Below are 20,005 nucleotides of genomic sequence, written 5' to 3'. Positions count from 1 at the left end.
GGATCGCCGGCGTAGGTGTGCGGCAAGGTTGATAGTGGGAGCAGGTGACAGGGCGGCCTTTGCCGGAGGGCGCAGAGCAGAGGTCGTTTGGGGCCGACGAGGATCATGGGGGGACTGGAGCATCTCTCCTAAAAGGAAGAGCTGAGGGAGCTGGGCCTGTTCTGCCTCGAGGAGAGATGACAGAGGGGACCTCACTGTTGTGCATAAATATGTAAAGAGAGGACGCCAAGAAGATGGAGCCTTCTCAGTGGTGCTGAGCAATAGGACAAGAAGCAATGGGCAGAAACTGATGCACAGGAAGTTCTACCTGAGTATGAGGAAGAACTTCTTTACTGTGGGGGTGACTGCACTCTGGTGCAGGTTGCCCAGAGAGGTTGTGGAGTCTCCCTCACTGGAGATGTTCAAGAACTGTCAGGACACAGTCCTGTGCCATGTGCTGTAGGATGACCCTGCTGGAGCAGGGAAGTTGGACCAAATGACCCACTGTTGTCCTTGCAACCTGACCCATTCTGTGATTCTGTTGTTTTGGTAATCTTGACTTAGATGAAATATATTGCTGAAGTCAGCACTGCATAATAAAAGCAGGTGCTACCCAGTAGGCTTTCTTCTGGTTTGTTGAAGAGACTTGGATGTGTGCAGCTAGTGAGCTACAAGACTGCAACAGAGAGTGGTTTCTTCAGTAGGACAGGTGGGTGCTGGTGCTGACCTGATGGAATGGGTCACTCAAAGGCCAGCTGACACAGTTGGGCTTTTTTCCTCCCTCAAAAACAGGAGGAGGGAGAAGAAAGTGGAGGCAAAGATGGGCTTGTATCTATAAATAGATATAAAACGGTACTGCAAAGGGATGAGAATACCTTGGACTCTGCAGTTCTTAAAAATAAGATGGGAAGCACCATAGTTAGATTTTGAAGTGGATCTAGGTGAGACAGTAGGAGGAATGAAGAAGATAGTAAAGTATTAAATCAGCAAGGTATTCTGCTTAAACCTAGTAATATTTTAATTGGATTAGTTTTTAAAATTATTGATAGTAAATTCTGCCTTTGTTCGTTTTGCACTGTGTTGGTCATGTTCTTTCTATCTCTAGAGCTTATTGTTTATTTCTGCTTGCTCATTCGTCTTTTCAAATTGTGTTTCAAATTGTTTTGTTCAAAGGTTTCCTTTATCTCCTGGTAGTTTTATTTAAGTCTTTGGTGAGGAATTTTGTAGAATAATCTGTTTGAATCATCATGATTCATGTGCTAACTGGTGCCTTCAGAGAGCTCCATTTGATCTGAGGGGTTTTCATTTTGCAAAGATGTCAGTAATTTAATGATACTGACATTTATAATTCCAACATCTTGCTGTTTGCCAACAGCCTGCTTGTCTGAGGATGTTTTTGTCTTTCCAATTGTTTTTTTACCTGCTAATTACTTTGTCATTAATAGATAGCAAATAGAAGCCTTTGTTCAGCTTGGGCTTCATCTGTCTGATTTACACCTGCAGCTGTCACATGCTGCTTGACCACTTTGCGCAAAACATTTTTAGTAAAGTTTTGTGTGCAGGAGTGAAAGTGGGGAAAGATGGAAATTAGGGCTGAAAAATACAGCGACAGTAGACCCATGTGTGTGACTTGACAATCTGCAAGTGTGGTGGGCAGACCCTGGCTGGACATCAGATGCCCACCAAAGCCACTCTGTCGCTCCCCTCCTCAGCTGGGCAGGGGACAGAAAATACAGCAAAAGGCTCCTGGGTTGAGAGAAGGGCAGGGAGAGAATGCTCACCAGGTCATGGGCAAAACAGACTTGACGCAGGGAAATGCAGTTTATTAACATTCAAATCAGAGTAGAACAATGAGAACTGAAAGAGAAAAATCTACTTTCTCCCCTGGGCGTAACTTTCCTCCTCAGTTCTCTAACTCCTCCTGCCTGACCACTGCAGGGGAATGTGGGCTGCAGTCAGTTCATCACACTTTGCTGCTCCTTCCTCCTCAGGAGGAGGACTCCTCACACTCTTCCCCTGCTCCAGCATGGGTTCCTCTCATGGATTGCGGTCATTCCGGAGCAGACTGCTCCAGTGTGAGTCCCCCACAGGGTGACAAGTCCTGCCAGCAAGCCTGCTCCAGTGTGGGCTCCTTTCTCCCTGGGTCTACAAGTCCTTGCAAGGAGCCTGCTCCAGCACAGGCTTCCCACAGGGTCACAGCCTCCTCTCAGGCATCCACCTGCTCTGGTGTGGTGATCATCCGCAGGCTGGATCTCTGCCTCTACAGGCTGCAGGGGCACAGCTGCTTCACCATGGTCTTCACCATGGGCTGCAGGGGAATCTCAGCTCCAGCACCTGGAGCACCTCCTGCCCTTTCTTCTGCACTGACCTTGGTGAGTGCAGGCTGTTTCTGTCACCCATTCTCACTCCTCTCTCTGGTTGCAGTTGGTGATGCACAGGTTTGTTTTTACTCTTAGCTACATTGTCGAAGAGGTGCTTCCACCATGGCTGATGGGCTCAGCCGTGGTAAGCAGTGTGTGTGTCTGTCCTGGAGCCAGCTGGCATTGGCTCTGTTGGACATAGGGAGAGCTTCCAGCAGCTTCTCACAGAAACCCCCCCTGTGGCCCCCAGTACCAAAACCTTGCCATGCAAACCCAATACAGCAAGAAAATGAATTGACCTGTTTCTTAAAATATATTTATGCTTTTAAAAAAATAAGTATTTTGGAATTTTGCAGTAGTGCTTACTTCAAATTAGTGTTGTAATTTACTGAAGCAAGCTGAGAAGCTGTGATACCAGTTCTAACCCATGAGTTGTTTTTTTATGGTGATTTCACTCTGCTGTGAATTTACAGTAAAATTTGTTTACAGTCTCCCCAAAGTGGTACTCATAATTTGTAATTAAACTAGTTATTTTGTTAGACAAACTTGATCTGTTTTTTTCCTCAGTTAATGTTTTTTTTTTCTCTCAACTGCTCGCTGGCAGAGCCCTTATACAAAGCAGTTGTATATATCAAAATGACCTTTTGAAATACACTGAGGTTGTGTTTTGTGGTTTGTTTTTTTTCCCCTTCATCAAACTAGTATGAAGGGCAGTTCATGAAAAATGCTTGGGTGAGAGGGACATAATGTGATTTTAAGCTTAAAATTGTCTTGGAATAACAAATTTTGTTAGAGCTTTAAAATTTTTGAGACTACAGTGTCACTTGTCATGTGACTGTGGGAGGCTGGAGCATTTTAAAATCAACTTTTCTGGTACTCTCCTTTGTAAAAGATACATGTACTTTAAATTATGGTGTGAGAATAGTTTTCCTTCTGGTATGTGTTAAGTTCTCTCTTCCTGCAGAGTAAAAATTACCTGTTTTGATTTCCCTTGCAGCCAGTGGTGGTTGATTCCTGTGAGTGCTTTGAGATTGACAGACCTTAAGTGTGTGGGAGCAGAGGGTTGTAGAAAGGGTCTGTTGCAAAGCAGAGATTAATAGGCATACTCCTTTTTTCCCCCTGAGAGCTACCTCCTGTTTGCATGCAAGTAATCATAGGGAGTCTGAATAGGATGCTCTGTAAGTGGAAGGTGACAGATAAGCTGGGACTTCTCCAAGTGGTTATGTCTGCTTATCAGCAGTTCATGGGGAGAAATAGTTTTTGCACTCTGAGAATTCTCTCTGGTTGGTGGTGGAGATGAAACGGGGTCGACAATGATTGCTTGTTTCTTGTGTTTGAGAAGAAGGGAGCAAAGGAAGTGATAAATTGTCTCAGATACCAAAGACTCATGACATCAGAAGTTCCTACAAGTAGGAAATGGGATACATCAGGAAGGTGTGGGCTTTCATGGTTTAGCTTGTAGGATGTCTGGACACCATCTGTACTTTTAGAAAGAGATAAGGAACAATATTTAGCAGGAGCTGAATTATGGCAGTAAAAAACACCTGATCAAACTCTTCAGGTTATTCCAGTGCAACCCAAAATTTTCAGCTGAGGTCAGTCACTTCAAGAGGAAGGAAGTGTAGTAGAATAAATTGATTGAAAAGTATGATTCTACACGAGAACCTGTGATTTGAGAACTTTCTGTATTAATGGTAATAAATATTAGAGATGGATTTTCTCTGTAATATTTTCAGGTTACAGTAAGTATTACTGTTACTGTTTTTCTACTAGGTAATGAAAAACACAGTATTCAAGTTGCTTCTCAACAAGAAGATGGTGAACCTACACTACAAGACATGGCTGTACTTATTGAACAAGTCACTGGAGTGCCAGTTCCTTTTCAGAAACTGATATACAAAGGTAACTTATAAATCTGCCATGATCTGTACAGATGATGAGCTTTCATCGTAGTCACTTTCAGGTATCCATGTTTTGAATGTCTTCAAAAAGACATTCTTATGCCACTAACTGTACTTCAACTATTTTTTTTCCTCTCTCATTCTTCATTTAGGAAAGTCTCTGAAAGAATTGGAACAACCATTATCAGCACTTGGTGTTAAAAATGGTTGCAAAGTCATGTTGATTGGGAAAAGGGTAAGCATTGCCTTTGGACCTTTTTTCCCCCTTAAACTGTGATCATTTTTGTCAGTAAGTCAGCTGCTGAACACACAAAGAAGCTGTAGCATTAACCTAATCTTGTATACCTATCCACAAAGTTGAGTTCAATCTCATGTTACACTGCAAATAAGTGCAGTTTGGACTTCTCTGAAATTACATTATTGACTGGCTTCTGCTTTACATTATTGACAAGACTCTTCCTAATCTGTGGTCAGTGCTCATGAACCTTCTGTGTACTGCTGACCTTATCTGCTCATCTTATTTTTCTGGTTTAAAAAACACTTCCCCAATTGTAGCTACTGTGTCTTGATTGTCTGGGTTATTTCTGGGGAAATGATTTGTGGCTGGCTTTGCAAGTCGAGGATGAGGTAATAATCTCATTATGTAAATGTTGCCTATACTTTAGAAATGATAAGTTTACAAAAAGAAAAAAAATTTGCACTTTTCCTTTTCCCTTCAAATTAATCTCATTATAATAATACATTGCTGATTTAGCTGTATTTGTAATTAAGCTTTGGAAGAAGCTTATTTGGTAGGTATTGAAATATGGAAAGAATAGCCACAGTGTAGTGTGTGTTCTAAACCATCAGAAGCCTTTATGTCTGTGTCAGCACTGCTGCTTTTTAGCTGCATTGTATCTTTATTTGTCCCTTAGTTGTGAATGTTGTACTTTTGAATACACAGAATAGTCCAGAAGAAGAGGCTGAATTAAAGAAGTTAAAAGATTTGGAGAAGTCAGTGGAGCAAATAGCTAATAAATTAGAGGAAGTTAATAAAGAGTTCACAAGTATCCAGAAGGTATGCCAGTTTTGTATCACTTTACATCTTTGCAAAGCAGTTTTGTAGGTGTATCTATTTAAAAAACCCCAAACAAAACAGTTTGAAGGTTTTGAGTAGTCAGTAATAGGCCACCCCTCTAAATGTCCAAGAGTCAGTAATAATTCTTAATGAATTTCAAATGCCATATATGAGTTTGCAAAGTAGAGACATGGCACTGTTCAGAGAAAGGTAAATATTGTTTCATAGGGGATAAGTTATATTCTTTATATCTGGAAAAACATAGAGTTCTCTCAAAGTCCAAAGAAGAAGGTCTATTACTTGTTTATCATTTAAGTAAACCTAACAGATTTACCATGTCAAGAATTGATAACATACAGAAGAATACAGATTAAGATTAGAGTCCCTATTATGCTTGAAAATACAGAAACAGTACAAGATGTTTTCTCCTGTTGTGGATTGACAGATTTTCAAAGGTGAGTATTGTGTAGGGTGTGGGATAATTTTGTTTTTTTCTTCTTCAGGGATTTTTAGCAAAGGATCTCCAAGCAGAAGCACTAAAACAGCTGGACAAGAGGATAAAAGGAACTGCAGAGCAGTTCATGAAGACCCTTGAACAGATTGATGCCATTGTAAGTAACTAACCACAGAAGAGGTCAAATCCCAACAGAAACTTACTTGATATTTTCATGTACTAAAAATTGAATTTGACTTTGAAAATTGGATAATCCCTTTGCTCATTTTTTTCTTTAATATGCAATACTTGACCCTGTATGTTTCCAAAAGACCACCTGGCGGCCTCTCTTTCTATATGGTGCCAGTAATGCCTGTGTATGAATTCCCATTCTACAGAAGAGTTGCAATTGGGACAGCAGCCCATGAAGACTAGGTGAAATGGGTATCCTTTGCTCAAGTTTTGTCCTTTTTTTGCTTCTTGGCAAACTTTCATGGTACAGTATAGGTCTGGGGAAAAAAAACCAAACAATGAGATACACTTCATATTTTATACCACAGAGGAACAAGGAGGTCCTGCAGACTGAAGGATTTTCTGGTCAGTCATATGTGGACTGACAGTACTTTTATCTGAGATACCTGCATATTGAGTACTGGGTTCTTTCAAGAAAGTATATACTGGTATATATATACTGGGTATATCCAAGTGCTTCGCAGTCATTAGTGGATCATAACCTTACATTACATTTCCAGACTATAATATACATCTTTCTGTATCATGTAGTAGCTGAGAGCTAGATGAGAATAAGGGTCTTGTACAGAGATAAAGAGAAGATACCCTGGTTGTGGCAATCTCCTTATTCTGTTTCTCTGTCTGCTGATCATTCTCTGTAAGCTCCATTATGTAATTACATTGCATATTAAGGATATTGTAAGATCCTGCTCTGAAGGAAAAGTGCTGCTTTTCTTTGGTAGTGGTGTTTTTGGGTCTCCTCCTTGGTACAGGAGATTATTTATTGGATTTTTTTTAAAAAGATGCCATGCAAATACCTGTAACTGGTGAAATAAATGTAGTTTAATTGATAGACACTTTGAAAAGCTCAACAGTAGACTAAATCAAAGACTAATAATTTGAATTGGCCATCATCAAATGCTATGTAATACGGATGTGTTCCTAGGAATAGTGGGAAGCTTAATAACTAATTTCCTGCTTTTGCATTGTGAGTGTATGATGATAACCTAGTCTTTGCTGTTTGTTAGAGCTAACAGTTCTAAATACTTCTTTAAAAAAAATTGCTGTGTTCTGAGTATTTTGGAGTCTTCAAATTTCTGTTTCCTTCTGTGCCTCATATGGAGAATGTGCTGACAGTTACTGAATGCTGTTAGACATAAAGACTTCATATAACTGATTTCCTGTATGAAGTGGCAGATTTACTATGTGTTGTCATGGAAATATCAATAAGGTGACAACTGTCTCAATTGGATGGCATTAAAGCTTGTTTCTGACCCCTTCAATTTTTGATACCAAATCCTATTTAGAAAAAACCTCAGTACTTGTATTTGGGTGTGCAGTTCTGGAACCCAGCAGGCAGCCTTGTAAAACTGTTTCACTGCTTCCTGATTAATCCAAACTCAATTTCCCAAGATTGCTTTTAACTCTGTTATTTTCTGTGTGGTTTAAACAGCAACCATGCTGTGATGTATCACCTTACCCAAAATACTCTGAACAGTACTGGACAAGGGATTTTAGGTCTAGTACAATGTTTTAGAAGACTTATAATCAGTGACTTGGTGTTTAGGTTGGGAAATAATGGAGTCCCTGTGCTTTGTTTCTTGAAGTTTTGTTTCTTGAAGTTTTGTTTCTTGAGAAAGTGGAGCAGTCAGAGTGTTAATTTCTCTGTTTTCTTTTTGTCTCTGAATTTCGAGTCTTTTACTCAGAGTTCGGATTGAAATGCAGGAAACACCAGGCTTTTCTTCTAATTGTTGTTTATTATTTTCTTGTCTGTAGCACAGCTGCACTGGATGTGTCTCTTAGTTAACAAGGTGGAAGATGGCCCTGAGGTCTAACTTCCAAGGCCATTTAAAGTACAAATCAACCAATTATGAAATGCTAAGTAATATGTTTTTATTTATAATCCAATAACTATCTATTCATGACCTGCAGCGAGGGTTTTTTGACCCAATACCAGAACAGCCAGATTTGTGCAGAAGAAGGTGAAAAGATGATGAACAAATTCACACCCAAAATCCTCCATATTGTTACATATATATATTATTATATCCCAGAAACCTAAATTCTCTAAACCCAGGGTTCCAACATCAGAGCTAAGACTAAAATTATAATTAATATCTTTCAAAATCCATAATAATTGTTTGTCACTTTATTGTATAAGAGCCTATGACATTGAAAAGTCTTTGTTTTTTTGTTTAAATAAATGAGGGTTTGGATTACTGGTGATTGCAGTTACACTGCACATATTTGTTTCTTTTAATATACAAAGCTGGCTGTGAGATTTGTCATGACTACTGGACTTCTGTGAAATCTTGCAGATGAAGTACATGTAGGTGGAATCTTTACATAAAATGTGGGAGTTCAATGTGCTGGTATTACACCAGGTCAGACGAACAGGCCACCAACTGAGGCAGTACTCAGCTGTACTGTGGTTGCAGTATCTGGAGGCAGCAGTACAGAATGGTAATGAGGGGTGTGTATGAACAATAAATGGGTTCCACTGGAGTAAAAAATGGCAAATAGAAATGCAAAGCAGTAAAGTATTTTATCTGTATTGTAGAATTGGTTTATACAAGTAATTAGCGTTCTTTTCGGCAGCCAGGTAAAGGCTGGTTCTGACACATCTGTTAAATGCTATTGAACATGTAGAGGTGCTGTTGATTCTGTCAACAGCATGTTAAAAAATTCAGAGGGGAAAAATGTGACTGACTGAGAAGAATGGATGATGCATTGTAGAAGTGGAACATACCAGCAGCCTCACACTATAAATGTTCCAGTTTTTTCCTTTGGCAGAATTGTCAAAGCTCATTAAAGTGTCTCAGCTGCTGTGTGTTACTTGGATCACTCAAAACTATACAGCTTGGTACAAAATGAGATTTGGTTGGTTACAGAGAGCTAAGGGTGAGGAAGCCTGCATATTGTTTTCTCTCTATTCTAGGAGTATCACTCTCTTACTGGTAGCAGATGAGCTCATTAGTTAGAGGAGCTGAGTTTGGAATTAAATATTTTTTATTTACAATTAAATACTTTTAGTTGTGTTCAACAATTGTGAATTTAAAAGACGGGATTTGGAAGGTGGAGAAGTAAGTTTATAGTCATACAGTGGTGGGGTGTGAGAGAAAAAATACAGTGTTGTCACCCCCAGAGGTGTGAAAGAAAAGTCTTGAAGGGATTCTTCTGGGTAGAGCATCTGTAACAAGCATTTTAACATAAATGTGTTTAAACAGCTACTGCTTTCACTGCTCCTAAGATTGTAAGATTTTAGGAGCATCTTACAAATTTTTGATATTGTGACACAGTCAGACATTGCTATAAACTACAGATCTTAGAGGTTTTCTTCAGGAAGAATGCAGTTGAGTCTTGTTCAACAGTTGAAGATATGTATGTGCATTAGCAGAATTGCTGTTTTATTTAATCAGTTAAAACATGTGGTCCAGGGTAGAAGTCAAAATACACTGCTTACTACAAATTTCAGTGAGAAGAACACAGGAAATGCTTTACTTGGTCATCTGGCTCAGGTTTTTAAATATCTGAAAAGCTTTTTCAAGAAAAAAGGGAAAGTTTTTCTGACAGCAGTAGGAAGATTTAAACCCACAGTCATGAACAGAATGTACTTGTGAACCAGCTCTAGTTTACATGGACGCTTTCACCAATATCGCAGTGTGAGCACTCACTTTGTCCTCAAGATGGTCTCCTATTAAATGGCCGATTTTTTTAATCTAGAAAGACAATATTGCAGAGAACAGATTGTTCTAATGACTGAAAAAAGCTTTCTCTTCTGAAATACAAGTCACTGATTTTGTTAACATAAGTTCACGAGAAATCTCTCAAATTGCGTCTATCGGTCTGGGTGTTACTGACTCATAATTATGCTCTGTTGGCCCATCCTCCTTACCTGAGGATTTTTTTAAATTATAGTTCCTCTGTAGAACTTACTTAAATTACCATTCTGTTCTGATGAAATTTAATGGTCTCCTTGTCTCTGCTATATTTGTCATTGGGTAAATCAATACCAAATTAACATTTCAAGGATTAAAAGAAAGAAGCATTCTGGAGAAAACCCCATCCTTGTGCCTGTAACAAACATTTCCCAGACATCTGGGAAGTTTTTCCAGTTAAAATGAGAACCTATTACTAAACTTTTTGAATTTATCTGGATCAATTAAAATGTGATAAGTGTTTCTTACTATAATTCTTTAATATCTTAGCATGAGTTGTAAACATGAAATCAGAGCTTCAGAGGAAGGTATTTCTGAAGCTCAAGGAGCACTGCCATGTGAAAGGGGAGATTTTCTTCAACCCTTCCTGTTTGATTTGTGTGTTGGTGGCCCAGGCTAGCTGAGACCCTTGTGCCCCCCAGTCTGTCAGCATCCTCTTATGGCGACCCTTCCCTGAGCAGTCCACTTGATCCGAGGGTAGTTCAGCTGACTTGCTTGGGGTCACATGCAAACAGAGAGGCCACCCTCCTGGGCCTCCACACCTTTAATCGGTCTGCTCATGCCCCAGGCAAGATTCAGGGACAAATGCCAACAGCATAAGAGGGACTTCCTCCTGGGTATCCATAGTCAAATATTTACTTGCTGCCAGTGACTGTAAGTGCCCTTGAAGGACTCACTCTAACAGTTTGTGGAATAGCACTCCTTTATTAATACAACAGAAAGCTGTGACAGGATTGCTGGTGATAGTATCTGGTTGCAAAACCGTACTTAAAGCAATATACTAACCAGTGCTAATCCCCAGTAATGGAGTCTTCCCTGTTTTTACACCATTTTAGACTTACTTTTATACTATTTTTATGTTTAGGTGGAGCTAAAGTGACTCTAGTCATGCATCATGTTCAGTGGGGGGGTGGTTGTGCTTTGGAGGTGGGTAATGTCAGCATTGCATCTGAGGTGACCTTTAGGTTGCAGCTATACATTAGTATTGCATCTCAGGGAGACTTTGGGATGGAGGTGGCCATTGTGATCTTGCCACAGTTGCTGGTTCAACAGCAGGAAATCTTTTTCCTTCCTTGGGTGCCAGCTGTTACGTGGCTTACCAGCTACAAGGTGCCACCACATTCCCCCTCTTGCAAGGATTTGGACAGACCCTGGCCATGCTGTCTGCAGTCCACTGTCTCTCTAGGCCCCCTTAGCCTGTATTGTGTATGGGAAGTCGGGCATGCTGAGCGCATTCCATCCAGGGAGTAGCAACCACATTTTCTCCCTATAATTTTCCATATTGTTATACCTGGGTTGGTAACTTTCCACCCTGCTCCATCCTCCATTTCATCCCCCCTTGGCCTGTATGCTGATTACAGATTTTGTAGCTTCTCAGTTTTCTTGAATTTTACCCTGGGACTTTTCCGTACAAGCATAAAAATACTGTCATCCCTCAGTGAGGGCAGAATTCTTAGCTACCACTGCTGCATTAAGAAAACCCATTGGCAAGTGCTGCCATTTAATAATTGTTTTTAAAGAAACTAGTCTACCTGTCCAGTTTACTAGTTAGTATAAGAAGGGCTGGTACTCAAGAAAACCTATAAAATATTATTTGCTCATTTGGATTTTTGAATGAACCTAATGAAAAAGCTTTTTGTTAGACGGATGGAGTGTCAATAAAAATCCTTTTTTGCAACTGATTAGAGTTGATGCCATATGTAGCAGAGTGGTTTTTATTTTTTTTTAAACCATTTGATAACAACCCCAAAATATTTCTAGGTATTACTGCTAGTGACATCCATTGTGGAAGAGTGCCTGTGTTTATAATAGTGTCACTTTGGTTCTGATAAGATAGCCATAAATAATAAATTTTACTAGCTTTCTTTTGTTTATTGATTGACTACACTGCTCTATATTAGGTTCAGGCATCAGATACTATGTATTGGGATCTGTGGTTTAGGAACCAAAAGAGGAGAACCAAAAGACATGGTGGCAACACTAAACTTAAAAATTGTTACTGGAAGCAGTGCCAGAACAAATGGAACTTGAGCAGAGCTTAAGGTGGTGTTCTGTGGCAAGGGAGGTGGTTTTATTAAGAGATCAGCTGGGAGAGGGGACAGAAATTAAAGAGAGTCTGCATTTCCTAAGAAGCAGTGCTCAGGAATGCTGGATTCTTAGTTAAAAGAACACTCAAGAACAGAGAGAATCTACAGGCAGGAAAATACAGACATTTTTTACTGTGTAAATGGTGGTTGGTTTGAGGATTTCTTGTATAAAATGTGAGTTATGTGCATACAAGAGATGAGTCTTTGAGGCTGTAATGTGTGAGAGCCTGCAGTGCATCTTGCCAGTTTATCATGGAGTATAATCATAGAATAGCTAGGGTTGGAAGGCACCTTTAATGTTCATCTTGTCCAACCTCCTGGCAATGCCATCCCATGACTCCAGTGATGGATTTGTCCTACCAAGTTTCAGTAATGGAACTAGGTTGTAGCTTTCTACTCCAGCCATCAAGCTGTTAGGGACCAAGAGGGAAACACCACTGAAGTACCTCTGAAGAGTTAAGGAGTGTTCCCATAGGAAGGTGACACACGGCCGACAGCCCAGCTGAAGTGCCTCACACCAGCACACACAGCATGGGCAAACAACAGGAGGAGTAGAAACCATTTGTCTGAACAATAAAAGAGCAGCATTTTTTGATTGTTACAAAAGTTTATGTATCTAAACCTCCCAGCTGGGCTCACATTTTGGCTGAAATGAAACAGATTAGGTTAGGGAAACCTCTCTTCTTGATCTGGAGTTAGGCTGGAAAATAAAAGGTAAACTAGTGTGAAACTCCCAAGATTTTTATGCATCTTCACCAGTGAGAATGCAGTGTTTCTAAGAATGTTAACATAAACTTTATATAATGATAATCATCTATACAGATGTTTTTACCTGTTTAAAAAAATACCATAAACCTGAGTACCATTCCCCAGCAACAACCCCAATTTCACATAGCTCAAAAAGGACAAAGCATGTAACACTTGCCAGGATGACATACATGAACATAATGGGTGGAAGGAGTACAGAAAATGATGCAGTTTGAATTAAATTAAAAGCTGACATCATGTAGCACTTCACATCTGTTGCCTTCCATGATTACTTTGCAGAGATGATCAGATGTACAGCTTAGACTGGCAATGGCTGTATTACTAATGATACATTCTAATGATGGCAAGTAATTGAGTTAATGTATTTGTAAGAAATTTGTTCATGTTACAATCTCTGAAAACAATACTGAAAATGAAGCTTGGCCAAATGGCTAACACAACACAGTAGAAAAAGCAGTGTGTGTATTCTGTTGCTGTGTATTCCCTAAAGGCACATGGTAGATTTGCTGGCTTGGTTCTTTGCAGTCACCATGCTGCATTCCTGACTTTTTAGTGACTTTTTCTTACATATTCTTTCCTGCGTAATCATCCTCACTGAGCAGGCATGGCATTTTCAGGATGCCTATTCAGAGGATTCTTTGATAATTCCAGTTTTTGCTGTAAGTCTAACATGTTAATTTCAGCATTAAGCTGCATCAACCTGTTTGCTTATTTTACTGCAGAATCTGCCAGAGAATTTCAGTGATTGCAAACTGAAGAAGAAGGGGTTGGTGAAGAGGGTCCAGGTGAGTTTTCTTGGTTTGTTTCTGATGGGGTTTTTTCCTTTTTTTTTCCTCCATAAATGCTGGGCACATGTATACCAAGAGTTTGTGAAAATGAGCTGCTTAGATTTTTTCAGTGTTTGTTCTTACATTGGTATTTCGTATGACCTCCCTTTGAGAGGTATTTAATAGCTTTATAGAACAGCTCACAAAATACAGATTTTCATAGTTCATGCTGTTTTCAGATAATGTTTGTCATTTACATTAGTGGTTCGTCTTATGGCTGCCTGATGATGTGAAGTACTTCTGATAACTTGTAAAGACACCAGGACTGATCATTCCTCCTTTTTTTGAATCTTGGTGGACTGGAGTAATGACTGAGGTCTGGGCACAAGGATGCAGTCAGCTGTAACTTCTGCTGACCTACTCCTGACCTTGCCAGAGGTGTTCTTTGGAAAATTTAGCTTCTATTGCAATGTACCAACTTTCTATGGAGAGTAGGTCTTTCAGATCTGTACAGAAGAGCAGCTGTGCTGGGGATGGAGGGTTTAATTGCTTTTCTATTGTATGATGCTTGTAAATTCCTAGACATTGTTTCCTTAGAGACCTTGAATTAAAGGTTTGTTAATAAATACTGGAATTCACCCCCTGCCACTCAAACTTACATAAATGAATGGTAATGATACTTGTTTTACTGGATTTCTTTGTATTGTGCTAGCTTTAGTGCCAGGTTGGGCTCCTAAAAATTGTTTGTGGAAGTACCTTGCATTCATATATAGAGTTGAAAGATTTTGCCTTTTACTGTAACCTTATTAAATACTTCCCATTGGTGTTTCACAAGTTTTTTAGAATAGCCATCTATTATAGAGGAAGGCCTACCGGGAAGTACTTTGTAGGAGAAATGGTTTTAGTTACAGCTTTAGGGACAAAGCAGTTGGTACTCAGTTACTGAGGTAAGTTCAGGTAATGCAAATGGAAACAAAGGTGGTTGCTGGTGTAGCTGTGTTATGTGGGGTTCCAAACATGCTCTTAATTCCATGTGCCTAACCAAGGCAGCAAAACTTGTAATAGACTGGTGGCTGTTCTCAGCTTTGTGGAAGCTACTGGGTCTCCACTCTTGGGTGAAGTTACAGCAGAAGTAAGTGAGGCTTTGTGTAAGAACTGCTGTTAAAGCATAAAATGGACTCTGTTGAGCAGAGATTGGAATTATTGATGTGCTTTTATAGGCACAGCATTATGCAGCTGTGGGTTTTGAACCCTTTGAGGACTGCAGAAGAATCCTAAGGGGTTTCAGACCAGAGCTGTCAACAGCAGTTTGTTTTTCCAGAGCAAGAGCAGGAGAACAGTGGCAAGTTACGCTTATCATTCTTGAGTATCCATGAAAGCCAGGGGGAGCTATTAACTGCCTTTTACTGCTGGCAGTCACACATCTTCCTGTGTGGGGAGATAAATATAAAACAGTAGCAGCCAGCAACTGCAGTTGTTACCACCTTCACTTTTTCATCACTCAAGTTCTTACAGACATGAGCTGATGACAGCTCAAGGGATTGGTTGGAAACAGATGATTCAAAGCAGTGTGATGGTTGAGGAACATTCGCATGGCACAACAATTTGCTGCTTTAGAAGGAAAGCACTTTCTTAGTGTCACTTAAATGTAAATAACATGAAATATCTGGTTTGACTGTCGGAGTCTGGTGCAGACATAGCAAAATCAAAGGCAAGACATGAATAGCTAATGGGAGAATCCTACTCAGAAAGTGCAATATAGTTACATACCTTAGGATTGGCCTAAAACAATTTATTGGCTTAAAGTGCTGGTGTGTTGTTCTGTGTACAGGATGAGCAAAGTGACCAGGGGCTGCTGGCTCCTAAATGCTCTCTGTGTGTTGCTCTACTTGTGAGAACTCGTGGGCAGGTTCTAAGAAAGCTTAAGGTGCTGTGGACTGCCCTTTTTGGAAAGGAGCCTTCTGTCTTTTGAGGAACACCAGCTACTTACTGATAAAGATGAGTATTCAGTGATGTCTTTTAGTTTTAAGAAATAGAAAAGGTCTTGGTTTCATGAAAGCTTGTTTTAAATTTGACTGAGCAGGTTTGTCCCTCCCAGCCTTGGCCTCTGAAGAACACGTTTTAGAAAGGAGCTTAAAAGTCATGTTCCAAACTGAATGAAGCACTAACTTGTCTGAACCTTTACGTTTCTTACTGCTGTTTATGAACTTTGGAACAACTGAAAGGACTGGTGATGATGTGCAGCCATGCTATTGCCTTATCCAATGTCATGTTTCTGTTGAATTCTGGGTAAATGCAGGTGTGGATAAACTATTACCAAACCAACTGGAAAATGGTTGTTGAGTTGACATCTTCAAATTCATGATAGAAACTGCAGTTTCAGTTCTTCAGAAGCACCTCCCACTGCCAAATAGTGTCTCCAATAACATTTGTTTGTTTCTTATTCTCAGGTTTTTCTTGCCCAGTGTGATACCATTGAGGGGAATATTGGTCAAGAAATGGACAAGCTACAGTCAAAGAATTTGGCACTGGCAGAATGAGGCATCGCCTTACATAATTAGGAAACATAATTGCTCTATGAGCAAGAAGAAGAGTTTGCTCTTTGTTTTGGAGCACATATCCAGCTTCCTTTTTTTTTTTTCCCCAAAGCCCAGTCTGTTAGACTGGTACCAGTCAATCATTTCTTGCTTGTTGTCTTGTTTGCCGCTTGGTTAGAACTATTATTTTGAAAAGAAAATCCTTCCTGAAGAATGGCAGAACTAATCTTTGTGATGAATTGTGTATCTTATGGACGATAAGATAGTTTAGTTAACTAAGTTATGAAGTTTTCAATGGTGGGCAATTTTGTCTGATATATCTTTGAATTTATTTACAGCTCGAATCAAAGAAGGTCTATAATTGTACAAATGCCTTAAGTTGCAGTTGTAGGACTTCAGCTTGACTGAAAAAGGCAAACTGAGACAACATCTGGGAAAGTTGAACATTCTAGTAGACAGTTCAGAGCAATAAAAAACCCTACGCATTTGTATCTACTTAATGTTTGTATGCATTTATAAATATAAGAAAGCTTGACTATAAGGGAGTCGTACCTATTTTAGCCTTAAATTGTCATAATAAATGGAATGTACTGTAACATGTATGGTACTTAATTTTGAGTGGTGCTTTAAGTTGTTACTGAGCTCCTTGATACAGACGTATGTTTTTTACATAGATTTCTGATGTACTGTGGTTTTTATAGATTATTCGTATTTTTATTATTTGTGTTCTGTCTTGAGTTATGTTGAGAAGTGAAATGAGATTACTCATGCTGCTCAAATACCAAGGGTTCAGTTCAAGCAAGGTATAACTAAGGAGCTATTTTGAAAGATTTTTTTAATACTTTTTTCTGATTTTACTGAATTCACGATGCTATATTTAATGGGAAAATGCAGTGATTGTTTCCAGTATGTTAAGGCAATCAGTGAATTTTTATAACGTGTTGCAAAGAGACACTGCTTTATTTTAGCAATGCCATCTGTGTGAGGGTTATGACTGATGCTGGCAGTGCTGTGCTTAACCTTCTCTGTTAGGTGAGACGTCAGCTTTTGCAGGAGACAGAAACTTTGAGTGGGTGCAGCCAACTTGGCCGTGGTTGCTCAGAGGCTCTGACCAGACTGTGGAGCGTGTCAGCCTGTAGGTAACATAAATGTATAGCAGCTGCTTTTTCACTGATGCTCCTTGTTGGGAGGTCAGCCAGATACACAGCAGCTGGCAAAGCAGGGACTGGTAGGGGGCCTCTTTCTGTGCAAGAAATAAAGCTCTTTCATCCCAAATGAGTCAGACTGAGAATGTTTAGAATTGGCCCTTAGGTAGTGAGCCGTTCTCCATATGTTTTAAGGTTAGCTGTCCTTTCAAGATAAAAATAGGAAATGTATGTAAAAAGATCTTAACTTCTAGTAAGTTATAAAGCTTAAATAATACCTGAAGTGTTTTTATTACAGTATTGTCTTTGATGTTCGTAATTGGAGGAACTTTTTTTTTGTTTTTTTAGTGAAAAATGCCATTGAACAAATGAAGTGATAGTTGTGCATTAGAAAGGGTCATTTGTATTCTAAAAATGCTGGTTGACCATACCAAGATTTGACTTACCATGTTTTTTGCTGTTAACCAGTTACTACAACCTTATATTTTTTTCCTTATGAAATTCTCTTATCAGCATCTGTGAAGGATTTCATGGTCTAAACTCCTAGGAACCTTATCTATCATGTTAGGATATGGTATGGTAGGACTGTGGAAGTTTATTTCTAGGCTAACTAGTCTGGTCATGCTGCATTTTCCCAGCACTTTAAGGTTAAGAGGAGGAAGCATTGGTTGTAGTAATTTTTGTGAAGCCCTGCCCAACCTGTGGCTGCTTCTCGACCAGGTTCAGCTGACTGTTAAACCACCAGCAACACTTGCCTAATTCAGGGAATGCAAAATCAACCACTTTCCTGTGCTGGAAAGGATCTTCACCCTCCTAAATGTGGGTTCTCTAATGCGTTGAGCTTTCACAGGTACAATAAGCAAGTATCCTCCTGTGCCCATGGAGAGAACTGGGAGCTGTGGTCATGGCTAGGACTGTGTCCATTTCTGCTGTTCCTGTGCAGTTCTCTCTCGGGTGAGAACACTTACAGGCAGATATTGTCTTCCCAGCACTCTTTCTCAGAAATTGCTGCTTCCTAAGATGTGCTTATGTGAGTACATCCTCAGCCTGTCTCAGAGCAAGGTGGATTAACTTTAGAATGTTCCATAGCAGATCTTTTGATGATCTGGTACTTTGAGGCAAAGAGAGTGATGGTGAACCTCTCCCACCAGCACATCTGTACTCAGTAGAGGGTGGGTGTCCTAAGCCACATCTACCTTGCAGTGTTAAGTCGTTTGGTTTCTAGGACAAGAGTATGTGTATGAAGACCAACTTCTGCAGTGTAAATTTTTTGTCTTCCAAATATAAAAATGAGTTGATTTGTTTTGGGAAACAGATGGTTATATTTAGAGTTATCCAAGACATTCTAGAGCAAATTGACTTTTATACTTAGTTTTGGAGAGGGGAGTCGTAAACATTTTTTTTGTCATAATAGCCTTAAATTCAGTAAAAGCAAGCGTCTGTGCTTTTGAAAAGTGCAGCAGACTGCAATTGTGGGAGGAAGGGGAAGGAAGAGGAAATTTTAAATATTCTTCAGAATTTGTAAATATAAATAATCAAGCTTAAACTATAGTCTCACTGATTCTGTAGTCCAGGTGTACTGTGATACCTGTTTTGCTACTGAATCATTTCCTCAGCCCAACCATCTGCTGTGGTCACGTCAAAATGGAAGTTACTCCCTTTTGCCTTAGTTGCACTTACCCCATTGTCTTCCTCCAGTTGCTGTGTTGCTCTGGCTGTGTTTACACACCTTGGACTTGCCATCCTGGCAAAATGTACCACAGGATTTGTCTTTTATCAAAATGGAAATTGAATTGCACATGCCCTTGGCCCATTTTCTCTCCCAGATCCCATGGGCTGGTGTGAGATGAACCAAACCCGACATTCAGGGAACTGTGGAGTCTGGAGCCATGGGATGAGTTGCTCTCCGGAAACAGCACAAAATTATAGTGGCATCCTCTGTGACCAAGTCCTCTGGAAGGTAATGTCGCTGTAAGCCTGGAGCAACACTTTTTGACTTCTAATGGACACTTGTGGAGCACTTGACACCGTGGAAGTTGGCACTAGATTTTTTTTTTTTTTGTTAACTTACATTATTGTACTATGATAAATGAAAAGATAAAAATAAAACACAGAAAGTTGTCTGCTGTCCTTGGTCATGTTGTAGTCACTACATTCTGTATTTGGGCCGTATTTTAGCAGGGCAAGGTGCCCACTGCTCTCGCTGGTGCTGCCATGTGCGCTGTGCAGGGCAGCGGGAGGCACTGCGAGCACTCTCTGGGCGAGCGGGGTCTCCCGAAGGGCACCGTGATTTGGGGCCTCGAGCATTCCCTGAATTGGCAACGAGACAGAGCTTTAAAAAAGCTGGGTTGATGGTTTTGTTTTGTGTTTTTTTGGGGGGTTGTTTTCTTAAGAGCACTTTACACAGTTGTGTTGCACACTGTGCGCGGGAACAGGTTGTCCAGAGAGGGTGTGCTCTTCCTCACTGGCGATACTGAAGAACCGTCTGAACACAATCCTGTGCCATGGGCTGTAGGATGACCCTGTTTGGGCAGCCAGGTTGGACCAGATGACCCACTGTGGTCACTTCCAACCTGACCCACTATGATTCTGTGGTTTCTGCATGTGGATGTATGGGATGTACTGTTTCTTATTTTTTACTTATTTGTGTGGTTTAGCGTGAGAGCTGGGGTTTCAGGCGTTTTGTTCAGAGACGTGTCCCACAGCTGGACTGATGTGTCTACCGAGTTCTGGTGCGGCTCCAAAGGCTTAGCTAAGAAACATCCCGCTGGCGGCGGCGGCGGCAGATCCCCCCCTCCTCCA

At 40.2% G+C, this 20,005-nt stretch overlaps 2 protein-coding genes across 3 annotated transcripts in view; both read left to right on the top strand.

Moving 5' to 3' along the window:
* Positions 1–2,679: 2,679 nt before the first annotated feature.
* Positions 2,680–19,333, top strand: BAG1 (BCL2 associated athanogene 1). Of its 2 annotated transcripts, XM_017739107.1 has the most exons (6): positions 4,074–4,241; positions 4,393–4,475; positions 5,184–5,297; positions 5,801–5,908; positions 13,477–13,539; positions 15,972–19,333. In XM_017739107.1, the coding sequence occupies exons 1-6, from the start codon at positions 4,178–4,180 to the stop codon at positions 16,059–16,061; spliced, it is 522 nt and encodes a 173-aa protein (XP_017594596.1). In that variant the 5' UTR covers positions 4,074–4,177; the 3' UTR covers positions 16,062–19,333. The 2 variants fall into 2 exon arrangements, with proteins under 2 accessions (XP_017594597.1, XP_017594596.1); XM_017739108.1 differs by lacking the exon at positions 5,184–5,297 and having other exon boundaries at positions 2,680–4,241.
* ZNF830 (zinc finger protein 830) overlaps positions 19,035–20,005 on the top strand; it is a 13,001-nt gene continuing 12,030 nt past the window's right edge. Inside the window, exon 1 of the mRNA XM_008637531.2 lies at positions 19,035–19,163. Coding sequence (XP_008635753.1) covers positions 19,035–19,163 — 129 coding nt within the window. The remainder of the gene's footprint in view (positions 19,164–20,005) is intronic.

The sequence above is a fragment of the Corvus brachyrhynchos genome, unplaced genomic scaffold, assembly GCF_000691975.1.
Source record: "Corvus brachyrhynchos isolate BGI_N302 unplaced genomic scaffold, ASM69197v1 scaffold7, whole genome shotgun sequence".
Lineage (NCBI taxonomy): Eukaryota > Metazoa > Chordata > Aves > Passeriformes > Corvidae > Corvus > Corvus brachyrhynchos.
The sequence above is the reverse complement of the archived record's forward strand: the minus strand, read 5'-3'. Positions and strand labels throughout refer to the sequence as shown.